Source organism: Amborella trichopoda, chromosome 4 (assembly GCF_054954075.1).
Source record: "Amborella trichopoda isolate Santa Cruz 75 chromosome 4, AtrichopodaSantaCruz75HAP2 v2.0, whole genome shotgun sequence".
NCBI classification, from domain to species: domain Eukaryota; kingdom Viridiplantae; phylum Streptophyta; class Magnoliopsida; order Amborellales; family Amborellaceae; genus Amborella; species Amborella trichopoda.
In genome coordinates this window covers 38,243,627-38,265,498 of record NC_142339.1, presented here as the reverse complement: position 1 = coordinate 38,265,498, position 21,872 = coordinate 38,243,627, and the positions used below count along the sequence as shown (strand labels likewise).

The 21,872-nt window shown below is 36.7% G+C and overlaps 1 protein-coding gene across 3 annotated transcripts in view; it reads right to left on the bottom strand.

Moving 5' to 3' along the window:
* Positions 1–14,653, bottom strand: part of NUP155 (nucleoporin 155) — a 69,053-nt gene extending 54,400 nt beyond the window's left edge. For all 3 annotated transcript variants that reach the window (XR_002283308.2, XM_020675668.2, XM_006828394.4), the window contains exon 1: positions 14,203–14,653. Coding sequence is in view for 2 of the 3 variants with exons in the window: in XM_020675668.2 (XP_020531327.2) it covers positions 14,203–14,361 (159 nt within the window). In the remaining variant the exon portion in view is untranslated. The remainder of the gene's footprint in view (positions 1–14,202) is intronic.
* Between the last annotated feature and the right edge of the window lie 7,219 nt (positions 14,654–21,872).

Sequence of the window (21,872 nt, the reverse complement as noted above, 5' to 3'; positions counted from 1 at the left end):
GTCATTAAACATGCAAGAACTTGTTAGTTAATTATTGAGGATGTTCTGAACCAAAGAGGTCATCTATTACCAATCGTCACAAGAGGGATGACAAATGCATTCATGAATATAAAATAAAATATGAAGATATGGAAAAAAAACAAAAAAAAAAGCAATTCCACCCCAATGGATGTCTCTATGCAACAAATAAATTACACAAGACATATCGCATGTTCCTGTAACTATTAATATCTAGCATTGACAAATTCACACAGCCCTAAGACATGGCTGAAATGGTTATTTCGCACTTTGCATATCCAAATTTGTTAAAATAGGAGTGTAGAAGATCTGATATACTGTACTATGTAAACGAACTATTAAAAGTAACAACATACTAGTAAAAAGAGAAGCAATTCAAGCACATTAACACCACACTCGCACAAGTGTTAGTTACGCCCTCAAACTCGACTTGAGTTTGCATGAAACCTAGTTTTAAATTATAAGAAAATGGTATATGAGCATATAATTAATCCTTAGAATCCAAATCGAAAATGAGTAAACGGGAGAGGAAGCTCAATTTCATACAGAGCATACAACAATAATCTAATTAAAAGTTTATGGGATCCCTAGCCTTTGGGAATTGAAGCACCATGAAGAAAAGAGACTGTGGGTTCTAAGATGGTGTTGAGTTTCAATCTAAAGTAAGGCAATTAGTCATTTCAATGACATCTACCAAACCCAATGATTACATAAAGAGGTTAACTTAATTCCTTGTCTAATAAAAACATCTACCAACAATAACATTTCTTTTCACTTCCTTCAACTTCATGAAGCCCCAATTTACAAGGAAAACCATTCGTACATGTGCAAACAAGTTGTTTTGAGAGAGATAAAATGTGCCAATTCCAAGCTAAGGCATTTGAAGCTTGTGAACAAGCTCAGCGCCTACAACTTTGAATTTTGGTAGCCCAGACCTTGGTAACCTTTTGAGTGACCAATCACAAAGTCTTTGCGGGTACACCTACAAATTTCTTTCTTAGCCAATGGGGCAATATCCTCTTTCATCAGCCAAACAAATCTCAAAAGCCCAACAACTGGCAACCACCCCAAGAGGAACTATCGGCAACCACCCCAAGAGGAACTATCAAACTCAATTTTGATGGTTGCTCGAGGGGTAACCCAGGGCTAGCTGGGGCTGGGGGTGCATTCCGAAACCAAGAAACGAATATTCTGCTCACGTACGCTGAATCCCTTGGCATTACTAACTCACAACATGCTGAAGCAAAGGCAATGTTGATAGGGCTCAAGCATTTCAACCCATCTTGGCGATCCCACTTGATAGTTGAAGGGGACTCATACAACATCATTTCTTGGACATCTGGAAAGTCTTTACCGCCATGGTATCTACTGCCAATCCTTGATGAGATTGATTTCCTTTGCAAGGGTATCAACGTCTCATGGAGGTATACATTCAGGATGTCCAATGCTCTCACAGATCTAATGGCCAATGATGGAGCTGATCTTACAGATAATCTTTCAACCTTCTTAAGCTCGCTGGGCCTTTTTCTCTTTTTTGTGCTCTACTCACTTCACGTTGCAAATAGGGTGCTATATAAACCCTTCCACCATTTTTGCGAAGCCAACTCATTGTTGTCACAAGCTTTTAACTCTTTTATGGCTTTTTTGTAAAGGGATTACCTTGCCCGTTAGGGTCCTGATAGCTCCCGATTTTTGTAAGGGACGCTAGACCCAACACTTGTACAATTTTTTTCTTTCAATGAAATAGTTAACTTTCTCTCAAAAAAAAAAAACTATATATATATATATGATCTTTTTTAGGGTGGTACGTACTGATTCAATTTTGAGTTTTCCAGATTAATTATTTATTTACCATCCCCCAAATTCACACGAACGACACTATAATTTAAAGATATGTGACGTACTCCAGCAATTTCTATGCCACCTGTCAAGAGTACATTCAACTACAAGCTGGTTGTGGTTCTCAAACGTAATGTGAGGAAGAGCCAAACAAAGGGAATGAGAGTGGACAAGAAGAAACAAGTCCGACAGCGAATATTCTCATTTGCAGTTTGATGCAATTCCCTCTCTACTCATCCAAGGCCTCTATTATGCATTGGTGAGTCAAGATCAGATATGAGAATCATATAGCAAAGAGGTGTGAGAGGATGATTGCATAGTTGAACAAGGAATTCACATCTCTTGGTAGAGAGGCTTTTATCACTGATATTTTTATGTTGTTATTGGAATTTATGCCCATTGGCCAATGACCTGGAGAAACAGTTTGGTTGTGTTGTCATATCCAAAAGACTAAAAGGTGTATGCATAGGCTCATCTGCCCAGGCTTACTGAGGAAAGCCTTTCTAGCCTCATTTTGGAGGATGCAGAGGTCAGTGACCCTTATCTTAGTCAACTTTTATCTAATCCCTAATCCTGTATACATATTGATTATTGAGACCTTACTTTGATAAGAGAAAGGCCAATTTTCTGGGTAGCCCAGGTGGAAGAACAAGGGTGGGAGGTGTCCCAAAAAATTGTTTTAGGTCCAAATTGTGTGTAAAAAATGCATATTGAGGCATTTTAAATACATTTTTTCATGTTCAATCAATCCAAACTCCAAAGACAAACCAAAATATCTGAGATTTGGACAATTTGTTAATAACATATTAAGAAAATTAGGAAAATAATCCAACGTTCAAAATTAGTACTAGACCACTAGCAGACTAGACTACTAGTACTAAGTACTAACACAATCAAAAGGAAAACATAATAATCATAATATCATGTAGTTACAAACTCACAAGTCACAATACAATTCTTCAATTACAATCCCATTAATCCGCACTTCATAGTCCAAAGTCCAACCCAAACAACATAGAGCATACTTCTTATTAACTCATACACATAATGACATAACACATAGTCTATAGTCCATACACTCCATACCATTACCATGATTACCATCCCAGTCCATACTCCATACTCTATACAAACAAGAGGAGGAAAAAAAAAGGTGGAAAGAAATATAGACTTGAAAAATCAGAGTCTTCGGTTATCATCTGAAAAAGTAAGGCTAACTACATCATATGCATCGGAGTTCAGCCCATCATTATTGGAATCATCTCTCCCCTCAACATGACACTCGTCCTCCTTCGTTTCTTTTGAATCTTCCTCCTCTTCCTCCCACCCCCTCATCCTCTGTGAGGATGAATTAGTATCCCTAGGAGGGTCGGCTGCTATACATGTGGCGTCCACAACAATATCCTATGTCAATCCCTCATGCCCCATGACCTCATCATCTTCAACCAACCACTCCATGGTATTCCCCATGTCTTTCGTTCTAAGGGGGTCTCTTTTTTTGCGCTATGCAAAGCTTTACTTCAAAAGTCATTGAACTTCACATAAATAAGTCATATGGCCTCTTTGATTCAAGCTTGTTTCTTTTCTTTGCATGAACCTATATGAAAAATTGATATTACAATTTAGATAGTAATCAGTAATTACTCATATTAATTAGTAAAATTGTAAACCGATAATTTACTTGTTTAAAATTTAAACTTAAGTGGCATAGTAAGTAGCAACTAACATATCATCTCAAAAGTATTCCAGTTCAGCTCACAACCAGATGAGGTAGTGGTTAGGCTCAAGATCCGAATGTTCATCTTTTGTACATTTAGAGCACTAGACCCATGCTAGCTCCACCAATAGGCTGCAAATTGTGTGTTAAAGATTTATCTATAAGTTAATTATGAATTGAATATGAATTACGATTATATATGAAATATTAAAATCAAACAACATGAAACTTGAACTTAAAAACTGTATTGAGAATATTATTCCTTAGATCAACTTTGGTCCTCTGCCATATCGCCATTGCACCCCGAAAAGACTTCAATGTACAATTGTAATTTATTAGTTTATCAGAGCATATAATGTTTTAGATTTAAGGATTAAGGACTAGCATATCCAGAGAATAATTAAATTCAGTTATAATTGTGTTATTTGTCTGTATATCCCTATCAACATAAAAAAAAAACTAGGTTCAAAAAATAACCAGCCTATCCCACTGCTCATCAATAATCTCTGAAATTGGCTCATAGAGGCTCTCATCATTATCCAAATTTTTAGCTCTCTCTCTCTCTCTCTCTCTCTCTCTCTCAATTTTTCCATTGCCTCATATATGAAGCCCATGGAGGGCTTGTCACTGTCAACCATCCACAAGATTTTGACTAGAAGAAAAATACCCTAAGAGCTCCCTTCAACCCTCACCAAAAAAACTTAGATAGGATAATATGTCGTGTTTTCTTCCCTTTCTGATCCCTGGCCGACTTGGATGCTCTCCAACCACTAGACGTGAACATCCGCGCCAATTGGACTCCCCTCGCCCATATGTTATCTAGACACAAGAACTAGGTAGCATATCTCATTATCCTCAACCTCACTATCTCCTTCTTTGTAAACCTGTGAATCACGCTACGGGCGAGGGTGAGGGTGTGCGCCTATAAATGAAGGTCGTAACTGAATTAGCCTTCCTAATTGTGCATGTAATCTCGCTCATTCCACCAATAGCCTCAAGCATTATGCAGTGTGTTGTGCATGGTGTCCAAAAGATATGAGAGTAGCTCATGCACAACAAATTAGAAGCAGCAGCATTAGGGAGCAGCATTATCTGCAACAACCAGAATAACATGTTGCTCCCCAGCCTCCTTTATATCCTTCTCAATCGCTTTAAATACGTACAGGGCATCATGGCTATCATCAACGGCATCAATTGATCTCAAAAAAGAGTCCTTAAAGGAGAAATTCATCTGACTCCTCTTCCTTTCACTCCAAGTATCAGTTATAATAGATACCCCATACTAAGCCCATGCATCCTTATGCGAGTCCACAATCTATCTCACGATTTCCATCTCTTTTTTCAAAAGAGGCTCTGAAAACTCATATGGGGATGGGAGCTTCAACCCAAGCCCAAATTGGCCAATTGCCTCCATCAAGGTGTAGAAACTGCTTAAGTGAAAGGAATGCCCACCTCATAAAACCACTGAGCAATATACTAAATAGTTATCTCTCCCTCCAGCTTCTTGATTCTACTCTCAATTGTTGTTTGCGTCTTGGTTTTCTCAACAGCAACCTCAAGGTCAGGCCGGGGAGAAAAAGTATCCACTGGCCCCCTAACCTGAGATCACTTAAGCCACCCAGATCCATTTCAACTCCCTTTCCTTTCCTAGACTGGGACAAAGCAACTAATCAACCCCACCCCCCACCCATCACTTTCATCATCATCAAAATACGCTCCCTAGCCCTTAATTCTGCCATGCATGCCTCTTTTTGTTTTCCTTTCTTTTTTCATAAGTCATGTAATCTTTAATCTCCTCCTTACCCGCATCAGGAACCTTTTTACAAGAGGCAACATCTCTCCAAATACTAGCAAGATGTTTTTTGACCAATTTATAGCCCTATTAGTATTTCTTTCAAAATAGTTATATCTTCTACAAATTTAATCCTTTAGATTCGGTTATAACCATATTTCCAACCAGGATCACCATTTCTAGTAGAACCCAAAGAAGACATTTTGAAATAACAAAAGAAATATCAAATATGAAGTTTTTTCACTAACCTAAATTGCTCGATCTTAAACCTTCAACCTTTCAGATGTTTCCCAATCTCAAATGTTTCCTAAAAGCCCTCTAATAAGCTTCAAAAATCTATTAAAAAAAAAGAAGAATTATCTTTATATCAATTTTTCAAAATTTCAAATTAGCCGATAAATCTAATAAGAAAGCTAAAAGGTGTGTTTTTCTTGTTTTTTGCATACTAATAATTTGAAGAACAAAAAAAAGGTTTTGGAGACATAAAAACCTAACCCCCCCCCCCCCCCCCCCCCCCCCCCCTCCAATTTAGGGGAGGGAAGTACAAAGATGCCCCTCCACGAGGGGCACTTTCGCCCCTGGGTGGGCACAGATTGCAAAGAGACTCTAGATCATTGTTTTCAAAAGGTCCCCTCTTGGGCTAGAGCTGAGTTGAGGTTGAACATAATGCAATTTTACATGTCCTCGGTCCATCACAGTCCATTTTAGATTAAATCTCTCGAAGAGATGTCATTAGGGTCGCCACTCTTCAGTGAATATTGCCAAAAACTTTGTGATTCCAGCTCTTTAGTTTAGTTTTCAAGACAGCAAGCTTCTTGTGAACAATATAAGGCGGTATTCCTGAGATTGCATAGTAGACTTTGATAACTCTCTTCTCGATCAACACACAAAGCTATGGCTAAGTGGCTTAAGGCATTGATTTGCAAAATCGACATACAAGAAGATTGTATCATGGGTTCGAAGTCCCTGGACGTCCACCCAAGGCTAGGTGCTAGATGAGGTGAAAAAAATGTCTTCAAACTAGTAAAAATGAGAGAGAGAAAGTGTAAGAATCTAAATTATGTTAAATGCATTAAGAGTGAGAATCAAAGCATCTGGGTGAAAGATGAAGAGACCAATGAAAGGTGGAGAATTTATCTTCAAAAATTGTTAAATGACGACCACTATACGAGCAAAGCGTCAAGAGAAACCTCCAACATAAATAAGGTCAGAGGTCATAGATAGATTTACAAAATTAGGATAGCTAGAGTGAAAGAAGCTCTGAGAAAGATGAAGATAGGAAAGGCTTAAGGACCAGATGGTATCCCAATAGATGTTTGAAAGTGCATGGAGATATTGGCATATTCTGGGTGACCAAGTTATGCAACAAGATTTCAAGAACAAAGAAAATGTCAAAGGAATGGAGAAAAAGCCATGTAGTACTTGTTTACAAGAACAAACAAGACATGCAGAATTGTACGAACTATCGAGACTCAAACTTATGAGCCACACTTTGAAATTGTGGGAGAGAGTGATTAAGCAACAACTACAATATGAAATGAGTGTATCAGAAAATCAGTTCATTTTATACCAAGGAGGTCAACAATTGAAGCTCCTTTCCTACTTACAAAATTGGTTGACAAGTTTAGGTAGAAGAGAAAGGACATCCACATGGTTTTTATTGATTTAGAAAAAGCGTATGATAGGGTACCTAGAGAGTGAATTTGGTGGATGTTGGAAAAGAAAGGAGATTCTAGAAGATATACTGACATAGTGAGAGATATGTACAAAGGAGCCCTAACTAGTGTAAGGACAACTAGTGGAGTGACAAGTGAGTGTCATGACAATAGCCCTACATCAAGGAGTCAGCATTAAGCCGATATCTCTTTGTTTTGGCAATGGACGAGTTAACTAGGCATCTACAGGATAAGGTGTCGTAGTGTATGTTATTTGAAGATAACATAGTTTTGATTGATGAGACTAGAGATAATGTCCACACAAAGTTAAAACTTTGGAGGGATGTTTTAGAGTCTAAAAGTTTTAAAACTAATGCGACTACAAAATATATGAAATGCAAGTTTATTAATAGTAGGAGTAGAAACGAGGAATTAATTAAGACTGCTGGTTAAGAAGTACCCAAAAGAGATTATTCTCGAAATCTTGGGTCAATAACACATGAGAATGAAGAGATTAAGGAAGATGTCATGCATAGAATTAAAGATGGATAGACAAAATGGAAATGTGTTTTCTGAGTCTTATGTGATCATCGCATTCCAATGAAACTAAAGAGGAAGTTCCATAGTTACCGGGATCTTCTAAGGGATCGCTTCAACCCCGGATCTCAATCCCGCACTCCAGGATACGGGATCTCGATTCCAGGCAATTCCTTGTAATTTGGAATCTCGATTCGGGAAATCATGGAACTTGATCCCATCTAATCAAATCGAGATCCCTATGCCAAATATCATGGTTCCATGAGTAAGCGGAAGCGTGATTCCACCAACTTGGACTCGAGTATCCTCTAATTTGGGAGCAAGTTTCACCGACACATTTTTTTGGTTCATATACAATTGAGTGTGGACCTCCAATTTTTTATGACCTACAAGCTTTCTGAACTCCATGATTTCTTACATATTTTACAATTCACAACTTTACACACCTTGTGAATCATGATTTATGTCTAATTTCACAGAAAGGCAACAAAAGAAAGGACAAAGGAGAGAAGCAAGAAGATGGAAGGAGATACAAAAGTTAGTCGTGTTATTGTTCACTTGAAGAATGTCAATATACTCAACTTCCTTGGAGCTAGTTCACTAGGTTTTGTCTACCTTCTGAAAGACTTCTATAGCTTGAGTATTGATCAACCAAATCAAGTCAATGATGAGATTGCCTTATGCGTGATGGAATAACATGTACGCGTGGAAATGTGAGGTCTCTCTTATGTATATGTCTTTGAACCTCTAGCAATCTTTGACAGAGGAGATCTATTGGGAATTATATATGGCAATGTCTTTCCCTTTTCTTACTTTGCAAAGGAGAACTTAACTATGGCGGCATTTCTTTTTTGGAAACAATCTATCATAACATTCTTATATTAATCATCAATTGATATTCGAGTGGGCATTGCCCAATACAATTTATTGGTGCAAAAAATGAGGACATGTGCGTTGTAGGCAGACCAATGTAGGTAGGTGTGCAATTTTTGTAATGAACCAACATGATTAATTTTTTATAGTGATTCTTGCTTAAGTAATTGTTTTTATCACCCTCCATTCCCATTATTAGCATGGGATCGAGGACTTAGGTATTACATCACTATATTGGATTTCTATTATCGTTATGTGTAAGATCATACTCCAATGAAAACAACATATTAAAGAGAATTTCAATGACATGAATTTTGTTCATATCGATAGTGGGTTTGTGAATTTGAAAAAAGTTAAAAATATTGTTCAAAGGAATTCACTCCCAAGTTACAATACAGTTAATAAGTGAACTTCGGAAACCTCGATCTTTATCATGGAGGAAAGCGATCCCATGTAGTAAAGAATTCACTCTTGTGAAGATATGGAATGCGCTCCCTAAAAGTCATGGATCTCGATCCCTTTACCTGACTATGTACGGACCTTGTTCCCCCAATCACGAATCTTCGAGCCTACCTCGCTCCGCGCTCCCGCTCCCAATCACGGAGCTCTTGTTGCTCCCATTCTTGGTAACTATGGGAAGTTCTATATGACGGTTGTAAGACCACCATGCTTTATTGGATGATATGTTGGGTGGTCAAGAAAGAACACATCCACAAAATGAGTGTAGTTGAGATGAGAATGTTGAGATAGATGAGTGGCAAGATAAGAAAGGGGAAAACTTGAAATGAATATATCTTAGGGAACTTAAAGGTAGCTCCAATAGGCGGTAAGATGAGGAGAAGTAAACTTAGGTGGTCTGGCCATATACAAACATTGACCTAGAACAGCATCGATTACGATAAGTGATTTGGTTCAAGTGGAAAACTCTAAAAAGGCAAGGGGTAAAAATAGGATTATGTGACCTGAGCAAGTATGTACCGTTTAAAATTTTTCTTTCTTTTCTTTTATTTCTACCATATGGATCACTTACAAGTGTCCAAATACAACTTTTGATTCAAGAACATAACAAAGTAATGCCAAAGATTCTCACTTGCATGCCATCATACAAAATTGCATTCAATACATGAATCTCAAAATTACATGTAACTTTCAATGAGCTCAAGAAAACATGGAAGACGATAATATCGAATACCTTGCTTCATGTTACCCCCAAGGGCATGCTCGGTAGGTAGCCTATTTGTAAGAGTTCACTTTTTGTTTATTCGGCATAAAGCAGGCAGTCAGAACAGAGTGGCAAATGCTTTTAGTCGAAGGTTGATTCTATTAACTACCATTACAGCTGCTATCACTGGGTTCAAGTTTATGAAGGATCTTTATGTAGATGATGATGACGACTTCAAGGAGATATGAGACAAGTATTGCAGTGGATTTAGTGAGAATTTTCTTATTCAAGATAGATTTCTCTTTAAAGGAAACTGCCTTTGTATTCCTGCAGATTCCCTTAGAGAAACCCTAATAACAAAGCTTCATGGGCGAGGTATTGATGGACATTTTGGTCGAGACAAAACCATAGTATTGGTGGAGTCAGAGTACTACTGACCAAAATTGAGGAGAGACGTTGTGCAGTTTGTTGAGAAGTGTCGTACGTGTCAGCTGAGTAAGGGGCAACGACAGAATACGGGTAGGCTTTATTCGCCACTTCCTATTATTAATGCATCATGGGAGGATGTTAACATGGATTTTGTGCTAGGACTTCCCTAAACTCAAAGAGGTATGGATTCTATATTTTGTGGCGGTGGATAGATTTTCAAAGATGGCTCACTTAATACCTCGCAAGAAGGCATTGGATGCCACATATGTTGCTAACTTGTACTTCAAAGAAGAGGCAAAGTTACATGTTGTTCCGAAAATAATAGCTTCATATCGGGATACGAAGTCTCTCAGCCATTTTTTGGGAACTTTGTGGAAGAAATTGGGCACTCAGTTACAGTTTAGTAGTGCTTATCATCCACAAACAAACGGCCAAACTGAAGTGGTAAACCGTACTCTTGGCAATCTTCTAAGAACTATTGTGAGGGAAAGAAGAAATAGCAGGACCTAGAACTGCCTCAAGTCGAGTTTGGTTGTAACAATGTTCACAACAGTTCTACTGGTAAGGGTCTGTTCGAGGTGGTATATGGGAAAAACCCCACTCATTCACTTGACTTGGTTCTTATCCAAGCCAATGGAGAAGGTCATGCCACTATTGAGGGCTTGGTTGAACAGATGAAAGGAGTGCATGAACAAGTGTGTGCTAGTCTAGAAGCCAATACAACCAAATACAAGGAAGCTGACAAACATCATCGTTTCAAGGAGCTTAATGTGGGAGACTGGGTAATGGTGTATCTCAAGAAGATACGGCATCCAGTGGGAAAGTATAATAAGCGGAATGATCGCAAGGCAGGATCATTCAAGAATTTTAAAGAAGCCGGGTAGCAATGCTTACAAGGCCGCTTTGCCTTCACATATGGAGACTTCCGAGTTTAGACATCTTCAACATTGTGATCTGTCAAAATATCCTCGAGGGTGAATTCTCCTCAATCCAAGGAGAATGATGATGATCAAAGCACAGCAAGTAGCCATGAGTATTTTCTTTGGGAGAGACAGAGTCCTCCTAATTCTCGCTCATATTTGGAGGATGAAAACCCTATGAGTGATCCCAAGAAGCACAAGAAGAGCAAGAAATAGTTTGAATCGTTTTTATAGTTGTTTTGGGGCTATTTCAGATATTTTATTTATTTCATTGCTAGACCAATTAGGGATATTTTACACCTTTTAATTAAAGTTAGGGAGTTTGATTTGGACCTTTTATTCAAAAGTTTCATTGTATGGAAACATATTTTCCAAAACATTTCATAGAAGTCCGGTGTGGATGGATGGATGGCTGGCTGGAAAGGGAACCGCATCACGATTTGTTTGGTTGAGATTTCTTGTTGATTTTACTGTTTCTGAAGTTCTCTAAATCACAATGGGAGGCTATGGCTAAGGGAAAGCTACCTAGGAAGAAGACTGATGGATAATGGACCCCTCCACCTGAGGGTAGTATGAAGCTAAACTTTGAAGGATCATTTACAGTCACTTTTGGGTTTGCAAGTGTTGGAGGAGTCCTTCGAACCACAAAGGCAATATACACAAGTCGTTCTCAATACTATTGGGAAGGTGTGACTCTCTAGACAACGCCAGAGGCGCTTATAAATGAAGGATATGCAAATGTTAGTGTGCAAGTGTCAAGGCATAAAGAATGCCCTTAGGGCCCACACAATGCATTTGAATAAAAAATTTCCTTACTGGAGAACTTCAAGCTCTCCATCTCTCCTTTGGAGAAGGAATTGCTAACTCTCATGTACAAGAAGGAGAACACAAAGCGACTTCCAGAAGTTAAAATTTTTAACTTACTAGGCATAATATACCAAGTTCCACACAGAATTTAGTAATACTGATTTTGTATTAAGTGACATTAACAATCAAAAAAAAAAAAAAAGGTGCAGTTCCTAACTTCGTAGTTACCTCTCATTTAGAATATAAGAATGAGAGAGGTGATGGGGCATTGCACTCTTGTCAATTGTCATCACAACCCACTGCAACATGGAGATATATAGGTTCTTGTTCCAACTAAATCGTGGTTGGAGCTGGACTACAGTGACAGTACATAGAAAATACTCTAAGACAATCAATATGGCTAACAGAACTCCCATATAATCTTTAGTCTATCCCCTAAGAGAGGATATAAGACTTTACATGGGACATTTACACTTCTAATGGTGATTTGGATCTAATCAACGTGAACCACTAGGAGGGACCAGAGAGCATGGATAATCCTCAAAAAGGTAAAATTGTACTAGTACCTAAGCACCACTTGTACCCAATGGGGTGAGATTACGATGGAGGACACCATCAAAGTTAACCTTGACGTGACCCACTAGGGAAGGAGCTAGACAGCATCAATGGTTGTCTTTGGGATTAGATTGGGAGCAACAACTTGTCGTCCACAAATATGATCCAAAAGAAAGTATACCCAAAAGTACTTCTAGGTCAAGGCCTACATGATAGTACACCCTATGACCCCTTAGAAATTGCTAATGCTCACGAGTACTAATCTTCTGCTATTCTATTTCTTTCCAATGGGCCAACCAATAACCCTAAACGATAAGGAGGGAGCAAAGCAACCAAAGGAGATGCCCTCTTTGGAAACTCAAAGTATGGTTAGACCACACTCGAGCTACTCTAAGTTAAGACTATGACGGATGACCAGATATATCTTACAAAGGACAATGGATAAATAGGAGGCCAGCCATTTCTTCATCCTCTCAAAATATAACACACTTGGGAACCTATGTTGAAGGAGATCAATGAAGGATTTATCAATGCCAATCAACGATACAAAGGAAAAAATTTGGAGGTGGAGCATTACTCCATCAGACCAGATGTCCTAGAGATATTGAATAGCCTTCCGGTAATTGTGCACCAAAGAATCTCATAAATAAACATCTAGTGTCTCAGCCCTTCAAATTACTTAATTTAAGTACTATTGAAGGATAAAACACCATGCAAGGGATTCAGGAATCCACCTAAGTCTTGCAGCTCATAATGATTGAAGTCCATACAGAGGAGGGGGCACCACAGTACTATCATTGGATGCAAAGCAATAACACTACAAGCAACCTAATCAATTGCCTAGTATCAAAATGAGGTGAAGGATTCCCATCCAGATGTTTGAACAAGAGGACATAGGCCGTCCATTTGCCAGCTATCATCATCATACCCCTCCAAAAAAGTGTTAGAAACCGTCCGTATACCTCTCTGAATCTCAATTGCCTAATTGTAACAAAGCATAAGGCAATATTAGGATTCCAAGCTTCTGAAGGACATAATATGCACAAAGAAATCCCATCGAATAATTACAGGCAAAACTAAGCTGCCTAGCTGAGATGCACTCGAAGGGATATGGGTCCCTTTGAAGATGAAAATTTGGTTCCATGTGATGCAAATGTAAAAATCCTAGTTCAATTTCAAACAAAAAAAAAGGAAGAAAGACAAGAATCTAGAATTCCGAGTCCACAACCTTGAAATTACTATATTGGCCACAGACACTAAAGTGATAGTAAACAAGCATTAGCAGCTCAACATTTTGTAGTGTTAAGAAAAAGAAGAAAGGTTATTGAAACCAAATCCTTGGCAAACAAGGTGTTTGAACTGAGATAATGCCTGCAAAGTGCAAGGAGAAAAATAAGGAACGCAAGAGCTGATTTTTTTTTTTTTTTTTTCCCTTTTAGAAAAATAAAAAGGAATAAGAGCGGGTGCCAGTGATATGCCAAGAATACAAGAGAGCTCCTAAGAATGGAAGAAAAAGGAATATAAACTAAAAATCCAAATTAACCAAAAAATAACCGTACAAGAAATAGAATAACAGAGGAGAAGAGAGAGAAAAAACTAAAATGTTTATCACTCACTACAAAAAATTGATCACTGAAAATTTTCTCAACTTGACAGAACAATGATGAAACATGGAAATGAGAACAAAAAAAATACTAACAGTCACAAATATTTAACACCTATTAACATAAACTAATGCTACCTGTGACATACATCAATCTGCCAAATTCATGCAGAAGCACAAGAGTGAAAATCTCAACAATTAAAAAGGTGGTACACAAATATCAAATTCAAAAAAGCAAAGTTCAAAAAACCACAAAAATGGATAATGAATGGTTCTATACAAGAACCATGGTTACCTCTTTTGGATGAGATGTGTATGGATGGCTGGTGTATCTAGAAGCTTCAAGAGCTTCCTCCAAATCAGAATAGCTACTGATATCTCTACTAATGCAATCACTGAGCAAACGCCCAGCAGCTGCAACATCCGGGCCAAACAACTCATCCTCCCAAGACATTTTGGCTTAAAAACCACGCCCCAATTGAGTAGTTCTTCCCCGAAAGATGGATTCAAAACCAGGCGCTGATTCACTCCTAACTAGGGCACAAAACCACGCTCTCAATCGGTACTTCTTATCTGGAACTTCGGCATTAGGGTTCAAAAAGCCCGAGTTCTCTAGGGCTTCCTCGATTATTGGTAATCAATTGAGAGAGAGAGAGACCTGCACTGTGAAAGGAGCTGAAAATTTGGGAGGGGTTTGAGGGTTGGCGGGTTCTCAACCTGTCGTGTGGTTTCAAATCAGAGAATGTAGCGATCCCATAAAATGGTCTACACAGTCAAAGTAACAATATGATCATGAGGTTATCACCGTCACATCAATACACTGGTTGGTGATGGATGAGCTTAACTCCGATAAAAAAAAGTACATGATACGCGCACTCTCACTGTCACAGTCCGCATCCATTGCACGTACGTAACATGTGACCATATGTATCACTGCTGCTAGCAAGAGACACGTGCTCCGTACGTATTTTGGGCAATGATTTAGAGAATTTTATTTTTTTACGCTTAAAAAATTATCAAATTCATTTGTGGTTAGCAATTCTTGTTATTCAGGAATTTTAGCTAAGTATATTTGATGTAAAATATGTTATTATTTTTAAAATAGGAACTATACAATATGAGACCATAATTAATAATAAAAAGTATTACCATAAAGATTTAGGAAAACTTTTTATACTTTCCCTTCAACAGATAACAAATATACTTCCTCTCCTTTCCGATCGTTCAATTTAAATAGGCACATGAGATTATCCCACTCAAAATGTCACTTTTTGAATGCTACAGGCTCAATCGATAGCCCGTAATAGAGAGAAAGAGGTGCGCAGCAACATAGAAAAAGAGTAAAAATACAATGAGACCCTCCTACACCCATGTGAATAAGACTCCAAATGATCAACATTAAATTTTGACACAAATCTCTAAAAAAGTTATCAATAAACCCATTCACCCAAGTCTCGCATCTATACCATAACTTTTTTAGAAATCTGTGTCAAAATTTAATGGTGATCATTTGGGGTCCTACTCACATGGATGCGATAGCGTCTCATAGTGTCATTACTCATAAAAAAAAGAGGAGGGAAAAAGAAACATGTTTGAGAGAAAGAAGGGGAAGAAGGAGAGAGAGAGAGAGAGCACGAGATAAATAAAAGCTATAAAGAGAACGAACAAGAGGGAGAGGGGAAGGAGGGATGGCCCATCTGAGATAAAGAGAGAGAACGTGAACCCAAGAATTAGTTGATCTTTATTTTCAAACTCAATTTGAGTATAGAAAGCAGGTAAATCTCTTCATTGATCTACATATTGACTCGCTTTTCCTCTTCATTGTACTTTTTTTGTATATTTATCTATCTATAGCATTAATATTCATCTTTCTCTCTCCACACACATATATATATATATATATATATATATATATATATATATATATATATATATTGGAAAAGATGGGATTAGCCTACTAGCTCATATGAACATATGAGTCCAACGTCCCATATTGAATCTAGACCGATCAGAAGATCACGGATGTCCGGTAGTGTTTGAATTTTATTTTTTAAAAAAAAATCTAAATCACTTGAAATTTTAGGTGTGTGTTCTTCAAATATAGGTGAATCTTCAAAAAATATCAAAAAAATATTTTACATGAAATATATTGACTAAAATGCCCCTGAAAAGTTTCAAGAGGTATTTTAGTCTTTTTTTTGCGAATAATTTGTTTTATATTTTTATTAGGTACGCCTTAATGAGAAAAATATACACTTTTAAGTGATTTGGATATGTAGAAAAAACAATAAAATTCAAGTACCACTAAACATTCGTGATCATCATATCGGCCCAGATTCAATCCTGATCGTTGGGCTCATATGTTCATATGAACTAGTGGGCTAATCTCATCTTTTCCCTATATATATATACCTATCTCATCCATTGTCTTCTTCACATGATCCACCAAAAAACTCGTGCTTTTTAGCAAATCCTAGTCAAAGGTGATCTATGCTCTCTGAAACTCCTATTTCTTACGTTTTTTTCTCCTTGAAAAAATATTATCAAAATCATTCTTTAATCTTAATGGGATCCTAAACAACCAAATCATACCATTTTTCTCTCTTTAAAACTATAACCCTAATTTCTCTCTCTAAAATTCCAATATGTAAATCAATTCGTTATTTGTTATTTACACATTGGTAAGCTCATAAATTATCTTAGTGCTTTTGATATCTATTTTATATAAATTGCATTTTAAAAACTTTATTAATTTGTCTTAATAGCCATAAGGAGTTTTCAGTTTTTAAATTTACCCAAAAGGGCAAAGGGGTCATTTTGATTTCAAGTTTGTATAAAAACATTATGGGGTTTATTTTTTTACCCCAAAGGAGTCTCTAAACTTATTTATGAGCATGTAAAATAATTTATGAGAATTGAAAGTACCTTTTATGGATTGAAAAAAAAAAAAATTCTCATTAAAATTATTTTTAGGGTGTTATTTGTGGCATTATAAGACTTTCGAGTTCATTCGTAGTTCGATTGAGGTAACCGATATCGAAGATCAGATATTGGGTATAAAATGTCAGTTTGTAATCTTTATTTGAGTTTTATTTTTCCAATTTGAGATGTCTTCTGCAGAGTCTAGTAGGGGTGGATATCCGAGATGAAAATATTGTGCTAACCATTATAAGAATGATATAAATAAAATTATGTGCAATATTTGTTAAACATGTTTCTAATGCCAGCATAAATAGATTTAAGAAACACTTTGCTGATATTATCGGTGAAGTTGCACCATGTAAGAAAGTTCTAGATCTTGAAAATAAATAAATTTGTAAACACATTGAAGGTGAAAAGAGTAAAAAAATTACAAAAAAAAGGATAAAGCATATAATAATATTGACACTGAAGAATATGATGAAGAGGGGGAATAAGAGGTAGTCATGGTTGGTACTTAGAGCTCTAAGAACAATATGGCTTTTGAGTCTAGGAAGCCTCGTATGAAAGGGTATCTAGATAGTTTTTTTACACCTAGCCTTGATACAATAATTGAGAAAGGCAAGGGAAAAAAGGGGAAAAACAAGTGACAATTGAAAATATATTTAAGAAGATAGAGAAAGGGTAATTCAGTATATTACTCGGTAGTTTTACCATGCGGGCATATTTTTTGACATTGCTTGTTTGAATAGCTTTTATACAATGTTGGAAGCAATTAGGCAATTTGGGCCAGGTTTGAAAGCTCCAACTCCTTATGAGATTAGAGAGCCACTACTGAAGAAATAAGTCGATTATATGAACGCATATCTCAAAACCCATAAAGAGGGATGGGCTAAACTTGGGTTTCTTTAATGACAAATATGTCGAGTGATAGCAGGAGGAGGAGTAACATACATCTGTTAGTAAATTGTCCCATGGGTACAGTTTTTTTACGCTTAATTGACGCTTTTACTGATATTCATGATGTACATTATATATTTTTATTTTATTGATAAAAGCATTGAGGAGGTTGGGGAGAAACTTGTAATTCAAGTAGTCACAGATAATGTTACTCCTAATCTAGTTGCAGGTCATTTGCTTTGACAGAATATAGCTTGCATATTTTAGACTCCATACACAACACATTGCGTAGATCTTATGCTCGAGGCAATCGGTGAATTGCCTATTATTAAATGAATTCTTTTTAAGGCTAAGGAGGTTACAATCTTCATATACAGTCACATACTTACCCTTAGCATGATGAGCAAGTTTACAAAAACGATAGAGCTAGTGAGACCTGGGGTCACTAGATTCGTCATTGCCTACCTTAGTCTACAGAGCATGTATAAAAGGAGGATCGCATTAAGGTTTATATTTGCTTTAGAGGAGTAGAGTAGGTGTAAGTAGTCTAAAGATGCCAAGGGAAAGAAGGCACATGATATTGTTATTTCAAAATATTTTTGGCGTGAGGTGAAGCATACAATATTAGTATTTCTTCTCTTGGTGAATGTCTTGTGCTTGGTTGATGCTGATAAGCCCTCCACAGGCTTTATATGTGATGCAATGGAAATGGCTAAGAATGAGATTGTAGATAATTTAAGTATGCCCCAATTTAGGAGATTATAGATGACAAATGCGATATGTAGCTCCATAGACCATTGCATGTAACGGGGTACTACTTGAACCCCAAATTCTTTTATGCATACGTAAATATTGAGTCAAAGGGGATAATTATGGAAGGTTTTAATGAGTGCCTTGAGAAATTAGTTCTCGATTCACATATCTAAGATAAGCTATCAACTGAAGAGCTAATTTCGTACAAGTGTTATTTGATGTCATTTGGGAAAGATATGGCATTAAGACAGTTAAACAAAGACAAACCAAGTAGTATACCTTTGACTTTTGTTTTATAAATTATAAATTATTTCAAGTTTTGATAATATTAAATACCTAAATTAATTATAAAGGTTGCCCACATATTGCAACCCAATGGTGGAGACAACACGGGAGTAGCTCTCAAAACCTCCAGAAGATGGCTATACGGATCTTGAGTTTGACAACTACCTCTTCTGGTTGTGAGTGCAATTGGAGTTCGTTTGAGATGATATTTTACAATTTTATATGTATTTCTTGCTTATAAGCTCATTTTGTAATGTAGATTCACATAAGATAAGAAGATCATAGACTCATAACAGTTATGCATTTTTCCTTATAGATGCATACAAAGAGAAGAAATAAGCTTGAGCAAAAGAAGCTCAATGACTTGATTTTTGTTGGAGATAATCAAAGGCTCGAGGAGAGGAAAAACTAGCCAAAGAATAATCCTATCTCTTCGAAAATACATGGAGAATGCTTCAGATTGGCTAGTTAGTGACCATAGTACTGAGAAGGTCTTTCCTAATGAAGGTTTGACATGGGAAATGGTTGAGGAGCCTACGGGGCAAGCTTCTAATCCTAAGAGGGCCACTCGAGCAACTTCTTCTACTGGTACTTCACAGAAGGAGATAGATGAAGATGAAGCATATGCAGAAGAATCTATGGAAGAAGAGGAATATGTTGAAGTGGGTGATGATTCTGAGGATAACGGTCTCAATTCTGATGCAGATGAAAGCAATGAAGATTATGATTTTGATTCTTATTGATGGATTCTCTCTTCTTTTGTAGTAACTTTATTGCATCATCTTAGTTTGAGCTGTAGGCATTTTGACTATTTTTATTTTGTTATGTGGTTTATACTTTTTTTGTCTATTTGGACTATTTGGTTGTGTGGTTTACTGGTCTTTTATAGTTTTGGAAGTCAGTTTGTTGGAGACTTGAAGAGTTGGAGACTTGGATGTTATTATAGTTTATTTTATAGATATGGAATATGTAAAATATGAGAGTTGGTGAACTTACAATAGCCTATTAGACATTTAAATGTTTTATATGGTTTGAAATTTTGAATAAGTTTATTCTCGACCTGAGATATGTGATGTGTTTTGCATATAAAAACGTATGTTGTGAACTTGTGATATTTTCAAATTGAATAAATTACAAAATTTGACACAAACATACGATAGCAAATATATAAAAAAATACTAAGAATTTGTACCACTGCGCTCGAGGTTTTGGGGGCCCGCTTAGGCGTAGGGCGCTAAGCAGGCCGCATAGGGGCAGCCTAAAATTTTTTGAAACCTGAATTAAGATAAATAAACAACACGACTTTTAGTATAATTATACTAATTTTTGTAAATGAATTAAATAGAATTTCACTAAAACTGGAACATGCTACAAAATTAGAACGTGCTGAGCAATACCTAATTTGGATCGCCAGATTCCAGATCGGATCGCCCATTTTTCAAACATCCGCACAAACAAAACACCATTCACACCTTCACTCCATAAAGACTAATAGAGAGAGAAATAGAATGTAGAGAGAGAGAGATTTCACAACAGAGAAACCTCGAATGCTCTCTTCCGCTCTCTCTTTGAGCTTCTCTCTTTCTCTCTCTCTTATCCGCTCTCGTTTTGAGCTTCTCTCCTTCTATCTCTCTTAGCTCCTTCAAATGCTCTCTTTCGAGGATCTGATTTTGAGTAGTTTTGACGATCAATCGGTATTTAAAAAATATATATTTAAAAATAAATATATAAAATCTTAAAAATAAAAATTTTGGATTTTTTAATATTATTTACATTGTAATAAAAATTATAAATTATTTTAATTATTAATACTTATTTTTATATTTTCTTATTTTTAAAAAATTAAAAAATGTCTCTGAAGGTTTTTTAAAATCTATTTTTTTTCATTAATTTTCAACTTGAATGTGTTTTTATTTTAATCATCATTTATATCCTTTCCATATTTCAGTGGAATGTGTTTTGTTTTAATCATCGTTTATATTTTTTTAATATTTTTTTTTTTTTTCGAGACTTGACTGCTTAAAACGGTTGAATCGGCCGGTTTACCCATTAGGTTGGTTAAACTGCTTTCGACCCCATATCAGGTTAACTGTTCCGGTTCGATGTTGCGATCACTGTGTAGAACTGAAAGAAAGGGAGAAAGAATTAGAAGCACAGAAATGGAGAGAGAAAATTAGACGCAGAGCAATGGAGAAGAAATGCATAGAAAAATAGAGGGATAGAGAGAAAAAGACAGATAATATGAAAGACAGAGCCACTAACCCTCTCCTATTCAAAACCAAAGCAGAAACCCTAACCCCCAAACCCATAGAGCGTCGTCTCTACTCGCACATACAAATCAGAGAACCACACATCTTCAGGAACACAAGATCAGCCTCATGTCCAAGAAAACCAGTTACATCTTTTGACCCTACAACAAAGCTTTCTGAAACCATTATCTGAGCTCGGACTCTCTTTGTAAACCAAAGCACTGCAGCTGATTTTTCGGCACTGCAGCTGGAAACAAATCCTCGGAGCCAAGATCCAGGTGTCGGAGTTGCAGAGTAGGCTAGGGTTTGGTGACGGTCGTTGAGAAGACAAGGCTCTTTACCAATGGTTTAAAAAACGGATCGGTGACCCTGATCGGGCTTCCAAAAAACCGATCAGGATCGGCGAATCGGTGATCCAGATGGGGAATCGGGTGAATCGGTCAGAATAAAGCTTAAAAAAATCCGAAAAAATTATTAAAATTCATTATAAATATTGTTTTTTAGGAATTCAATAAGAAATGAGGGTACTCTATTAAGAATTTCCATGTTTTTGAATGAATATGCGAATATTGATATGTTCTTTCCCTGCATGAACCGCCATTCAGCATTTAATTTACATCACACAAAAGAATAAACATATAATTATCATGGAATAAGTATATCAACATACATGGACTACAATAAAGCATAAAATTAGTAACATATGATCTAAAAATAAAATAATAGACGACGTTATTGTTCTTCTTGGTCACGCTGATGCCATTGATTGAATTCGTTTAACAATTCATTGATTCGATCTAAAAACGAATCACCGATATTAGCAGGCGTCTGACTATTCCCAAATCCCTGAGTGTTAGTG